This window comes from Dipodomys ordii, unplaced genomic scaffold (assembly GCF_000151885.1).
Source record: "Dipodomys ordii isolate 6190 unplaced genomic scaffold, Dord_2.0 Scaffold52, whole genome shotgun sequence".
In the NCBI taxonomy this organism is placed as follows: domain Eukaryota; kingdom Metazoa; phylum Chordata; class Mammalia; order Rodentia; family Heteromyidae; genus Dipodomys; species Dipodomys ordii.
In genome coordinates, this window is record NW_012267268.1 from 11,913,826 (window position 1) to 11,920,790 (window position 6,965).

The window sequence follows — 6,965 nt, forward strand, 5'->3', positions numbered from 1 at the left end:
AATGTCTTCAGTCTTACCAGTTGCAATGGACAGCCATTTTACCTGGTCATTCTTCATCAGTAGCCACCAATGATGATATCGTTACTTAGCTTCAGATTTGAACAATGACTTTTTGTTTGCATCTGGGTTTTTTTTTTATAAAGCCTTGAAACCATCAAGCTCATCTGAGAACTTTTCTTTTTATTTACTTTCTACAGACTTACCTAACCTCAAGTTGATCACCCTACATCTAAATCCTTGGAGTCCCCACATATGAGCCTCTAGACATAGTCAAGGGCCCTGCATCCTGGGCCTCCTCCTTGGATCTCCCCCTTGCTTTGATTGTCTTCTTTCAAGTCCATCTTTCTGCTGTGTGAGAATAAAACTTTTTCACTCTTTACATATCATCTCCAAAGACATCTTTTTATCATTTTGTCATAGTCAACTGACCTTTTAGCCAGGTATGAAATTTACAGTTCAAAGATTCAAAATCATCTCCATTTAATTCCTTAAACTTTGGAAAGATTATTCTGTTGTGTTTAGCATTTCACATTACAAATGTGAGTTTCTGTGCCAGTCTTCCTCTCTCTCACTCTCTTTCTTCCTCTCTATTCCTCTCCCTCTCACCTTCCTTCTTGTCTCTCCCCTTCTTCCAACCATTCATTTGTAAAAGCTTTAAAAAAAATCTCCTCATCACTATTGTTCTGGAATTGCATGATATACAGATATATGTATTTCTAGCCCAGTCATGAGTCCTTCATTAGCTTTGAGATTCTTCCTTTTCCCTGTCCTCATTTTTTGTCCTCATATATTCAGTTAATCCATTGGTTTCATGTATACTCCATCTGTGGATTCAACCAGCAGTGGGTTAAAAATATTGGAAATAAATTGTTCCTGTATTAAACATGTACAAACATTTTCCTGCCATTATTCTAACAAATGATACTATAAAATATCTGAGTGTGGTAGCTGAACAAATGTTAAAATAGACAAACAAGCTATCTCAAACTAAGAAGCTTCTGTTTACAGCAATCACTGGAGAGAAAAGAAAACCAAAGCAGAATGGGAAAAAGTATTTGTAAGCAATCCATGTGACAGTATTCACAATATTCAAGAAACTCAACAACAAAAATCCAATTAAAATTGGTAAATGAGTTCAGTGGACTTTTTTAAATGCAAAAATACACATGGCCAGTAAAGTATATGAAAGAAAATGCTCACATAATCACTAGGAAAGTGAAAAATTGAGACTGCAATTAGTTACCATATCATCTCAGTCGGAATGATCATTATCAACCAATCAACAAATAAATATAATCAACACTAGCAGGGATATAGAACAAAGGGAACTCTTCTACTCTGTTAGAGGAAATGTAAATTAGTATGGCCTTGGGGAGATCAGTATGGAGTTTTCTCAACAACAACAACAAGAAAATCTAGGAATAAAACTCTTATATGACACAGTTGCCCAGAAATCCTCCTGGGATTGCTTCCCCATGTTGCTGAAACAGAAAGGTACATACCATTAACCCAGCCACTGTGATTTCCCCCACAATTGGGATAGCAGGCACCTACTGCTGCATCCAGTCATTTGTTGAAATGTAATCTAACAGTTGGGGCTTAGACTGGCCAGTTAGAGCTGCTATGCCAGGTATTTTTAATAGCGCTATTCTGTTCTATTTTATTGTAAAGATGCTGTACAGAGGGGTTACAGTTACATAAGTAAGTAATGAGTACATTTCTTGTCCAACATTCCTACTCCCTCCTTTGTTTTTCTCCTACTATCCCTTCCTTCTGCCACCTCCCCCACTTTTCCCCTCCCCCAGAAGTTGTTAAGTTCATTTCCAACATAGTGTCTGAGTATTGCTGCTGCAATGGGTCATCCTCGGTCCTTGTTTCAGCATTTTATTATTCCCCTTGCCCTCCCCAAATTAGATAAACATATATACAAGATGCAGGATACCAAAATCAAATATAGTGACAACAGGGGATATACCATAGGGGGAAGAACATACAAAAGAAACAAAAAAATACATAGTTCATAAAAAAACAACAAACAAAATCCTCTTATGTCCATATCTTGGGGTTCATTTCATTCAACATACTAAAACTACCAGCACAACTATGTCTATCACAGCATTATTCACCATACTAAGATATAGAACCAACCCAGATTCCCCTTAGCAGATGAATGGATGGAGAAAATGTGGTATAGATATACAATGGAATTCAAGCCTCCATCAGAAAGAATGCTGTCCTATTTTGTTAGGAAATAGAAAGACTTGGGAAAAAAATCATGTTAAGTGAAGTAAGCCAAACCCAAAGAAACATAGGTCTCATGGTTTTCCTTATTTGCAATCATTAGTATACGTGTAGGATAATCTCATCAGATGATCAGAAAAGCCCAAAAGTTATGTACCATATAACCATAGAAGATGATGCTAAGCAAAACAGCACTATTTTTAATTGCCAAAATAAGAATCCACCTAAGTGTCAGTTGGTGCATAAATGAATTTTTTAATACATGGTATATGTATAAAATAGAAACGTTATGCATGGTCAAAGAATGAAATCTTGTCATTTTCAGCACAATGGATAAAAGTTGGGAACATTTTCTTAAGAGAACTAAATTGGACACACAAAGACCACATGTTCTCTCATATGTGGAATCTAAAAGAAAGTTGATCTCAAAGTGGAAAAAGACGAGAATAGAAATCACTAGAGGCTAGGAAGGGGTGAGGGCAAAATAGACTGTAGCAGGATAACCCACAGCCCAAAAGATAGATAAAAATCTCTCGTTAGATAAAATCACTAGTGTTTCATAGCACAGTGGAGTGATTGTATTTTATGAAGAAGTGGAAAAGCTAGAAGCCTCCAAACAAAGATATGGAAGGGAGGGGGAAAGGCCAACTGCCCTGGCTTGATCAGTACATATTGTATGCATAAATTGAACTGGTCAAGGTGGCAAGCCTGTACATAATTCCAGCACTCAGGAGGCTGGATAATCATTGAGTTCAAGGCCAGCCTGGAATATATAGTGACACTATCTTGAAAACAAATCGCAGAACACCCCGTATATATGTGCATAAATATGGTTACTAAAAGAAAAAAATTGACTGTCCTGGACTGTTTTAGTGAGAGCAAATAGTTGTGAACCCGGCAAGCAGCCAGCAAGATTTCAAACTTGGGTCTGTCATCCTCATGTGTGCCAGCCAGGCCACCAGGTCACTTCTGGAGTTTTTCCGGTGCTCCAGGCGGGGGACGCTCCACAACCTCTCTATCTGGTGGCTGCAGATGGAAACAGAAACAGAAAAATGGGTCTTGCGCAGGAAAACTGAAGCCCAGCAGAGTCCAGATGTGGGCGGTGTGTGTTTAAAAAAAAAAAAAGGGTGGAAACTCCACCAGCCAAGTTGTAGAAAAAAATAATAAGTAGAGTGAACTGTGCCTATCTCCGGGCTGAGCCCCTCCCCTCGGCGCCCGCCCCGGGAGGATCGTGACCCAGGTGGGGCTTCCTCCCACCCTTCCAGGCCCACAGCCCCAGCTGCGACCCTCTCCACCGCCGTCTTCTGTCCCCGCCTGGGGACGAGCGCGCCGGACCGGTGGGCCATGAGCAGCTTCAACAGCACATCGTCGCCGCCCCACCATGGTGAGTGTCCTGCGAAGGGATGGGGCGGGAGCCCCGGGGGGGGCAGCGCCCAGCGGAGGACCCGGACACCCCGCGGGTCCTGCGTACCACCCGCTGTCCCGCGCACGAGGCGCCGAGTAGACTCGGGGCTGACAGCAGCCCCGGGATGGCGGGCTCTGAGCGAGTCCCCAACCCCAGGCTCCCGCCCCGCGCCCCAGCGGCCCTGCTCGTTCCCTCGCTTTCAGTTTCTCGGTGTGGGGTTTGGGTAGTGTCTGGGCCAGAACTTGCACCCTATCAGGATAAAGATCACGCCTAAGAGCCCCGCGTTGGGCCACCCCAGGAACCGCACAACAAGTTGCTTTCTGTGGCGCACGGAAGCTCCCAGGGACCGCAGGCTCACACTCCGCATCCGCGCGCGCGCGGGGCTGTAGGGAGAGGCACAGATGTTGGAGGGATCCGCTGGCCTGGACCCTTTGCGGGTTTGGAAAAACAGGAAGTCTTATGTCCTGAGATTCTTGGCGGATGCTTGGAAACACTGCTGGGCCTTGCCCCATCTCCTCTGCTGTGGTGCTTTTGAGAACGAACTAAAGTTTTTAGTTGTTTTGTTATGTGGTTTGTTTGTTTGTTTAGAAATAAGTGTTTAATTGTGGCTAAGTCCGATTATCAGAGCTTGTGTGAGAGAAGATATTCTGAGCCTCTAATGCCATGTGATCACACTAAATTATTAACATGATAAAGATAATGGAATTTGAGGCATGGGCTCTTTTATAAGTGCTTGAAATGCAGGCCACTGACCACAGCCAGGACTGAGAGTAGTCAAGCTCTGCTGATTTGCGCTAGGGGCATGTGTGCACACCACCATGCTTGTGCAAGCCTGTGAGTGTGTTTGGAATAGTCTAAGGGTGCACATACACTATAGAACATGGGAACTTTGGCTGCACTCTCTGCACTGAAAGTGTCTTAGCCTCCCTCCCTCTATATACACATAGTTGCACATCGTCTCAATTCTTTAGTTTATGAGTACAATGAATCTTGATCAGTGTCACCCCTTTCACCATCTTCCCCATCACCTCCAACCTCACCCCTCCCTTCAATTTTCCTAGTTCCATTTTTACATATGTATATTGAATATTATGACTTCATTCACCCATCCTTCTTCTACCTTACTTACTAGCAAGCAAAGCTTCCTTAACTACAGTCCCCTAATCCACAAATGAGAATCATCATAGTAATATTTCTGGTTTGAGTTGTAAGAACTAATCCTATTTAGATGGTTAGACATAGAGGCTGATGTGTAAACATTAGGCACCTTTATAGTAACCGGATCTGTGCATTCATGAGCAGCAATGTGTTTGTGTATGTGTGACTTGAGCTCCTCTCTCCTGTGTCTATATGCACATGTGTACATTGAGTGTTTCGGGGCCTGGATTAAGGGAACAGAAGGGAAGCCTTTGTACTCATTTCACTTCAGGGGCTGAGGAAATTTGGCCACAGACATCCCAGGTCTAAAGAGGATCTTCCTTCCCACTCCACTCCCTCTCCTCAACAGTTCTAGGATTCCACTTCCAGACCTTGACCAATGACTTGCAAATACTTCCCCTCCCAGATTGGTGGAGCCCTTGCCTGCATACCATTCTAGATTGTCCTCCCAATTTGATTTATGGCAGAGGCTCTGCTGTGGGAGGTCCCTGGGGCCCTACTTCTTGCTGCTAACTCAGACAGGATGTGTCTATATCCTGTCTCAGTTTATGTAGCTGTAGCTGTTCTGCAAAACCAAGGTTAGAGTGGAGAGGTCTTGCTTCCTTCCACCGGCCTTGCCCTGTCTAGCTGGGCTCAGTGGCTCTCCAAGCCCAAATACCAAAGTTATTGCTAGTGAGTCACTCACAGCCGCCATTGCCTTGCCCTTGAATGAAAAGGGTCAACCCTCACTGAGGAAACGGCCAGGTTTGGCAGCTTTATATAGAATCTGCCGCCTCTGGCAACAGCAGAGAGGATTGCATTAAGTGCCAAATGAAATTCCATCTCTGCCATTGCTCAATCCCTCCAGATACTGGTGGTGTTGGGAGTCTCTTGGGGGGCTGGCTCAGTCAGCAGTTGGACTTTTCCCAGGGTGTCCTTGGTTGGGCAAGTGTTGCTGAGGGCATGCAAAGCATGCTGGGAAACAGGAAGCTTGGAGTGAGTATTCTGTTAACAGTGGGAAGGGTGAAGCACTTTTACAGTAAGTAGAAGAGGCTCCCTCAGTAGTGGTGAGAAAGTGGCCATGCTGATTTGCCTTGCCCATCTTTGGAGAGCAGAAATCTGTATCTAAAATACCTTTTTGAGACCTAACCCCAACACTTTCCAGTGTACAAGTGAGCCCAGCAAGTACGGGCTACAAAACTAACCAAACGGAAATGTCTGCACCATGAGTGAAGAGTTAACAACAAGAAAGAGAACCACTTCTTCCCACCACAAGGACAACTACATTGACTGTTAAGAATCCTTTTGGAAGCATTAGATGTACGCGTGTGTACGCATACATTCATACATACACATACACACACACACACACACACATATATATATATATATATACACATGTAATGCAGTTTGCTTTTTATATATCAACTTTATCTTGCTTATCTCTCTAAAAATATATCTTAAAGATTATACCTAAATGTGGCACCTTATATAGACTAAATCATCTCAGGACTGCAGAATTATGAATATCTTCATCTAATGCATTTAATTATTTAATACATTAAATTATTTAATACATTTCTTTGCTGATGGACATTTAGTTTGTATACAGACATGTGTTTGTGTGTGTACATACATATGTGTATGGGTGTGTGTATCTGTCTATCTATCCTATAGGGGCTTGAATTTAGGGTCAGGGCTTATCTCTTTTTCCTTGAGGTCTGGTGCTCTAGCACCTTAGCCCCAGCTGCACTTCCAGCTTTTTGGTGGTTAATTGGAGATAAGAGTGTCACAGACTTTCTTGTCAAGGTTGGCTTTGAACCTCAATTATTAGATCTCAGCCTCCTGAGGAGTTAGAATTATAGATGAGAGCCACCAATACACAGTTTATTTTTTTAACCGTATGTTGTAAATCCTTGCAAATTAAGTTTTACTTGCATACAGCTGTATAAATCTATGGAAGAAGGTTGTGTTTAAAACATTTCTTGAGCTGGGTGCTGTTGGCTCACGCCTATAATCCTAGCTACTCAGGAGGCTGAGATCTGAGGATCACGGTTCAAAGCCAGCCCGGGCAGGAAAGTCCATGAGATTCTTATCTCCAATAAACCACTAGAAAACCAGAAGTGGCACTGTGGCTCAAGCGGTAGAGCACTCACCTTTAGCTGAAGATCACAGGGACAGT

General features: G+C 43.1%; 1 protein-coding gene across 1 annotated transcript in view; it reads left to right on the forward strand.

Moving 5' to 3' along the window:
* Positions 1-3,419: 3,419 nt before the first annotated feature.
* The window catches only part of Gypc (glycophorin C (Gerbich blood group)), a 33,060-nt gene continuing 29,514 nt past the window's right edge, over positions 3,420-6,965 (forward strand). Inside the window, exon 1 of the mRNA XM_013020742.1 lies at positions 3,420-3,625. Coding sequence (XP_012876196.1) covers positions 3,586-3,625 — 40 coding nt within the window. The 5' untranslated portion in view covers positions 3,420-3,585. The remainder of the gene's footprint in view (positions 3,626-6,965) is intronic.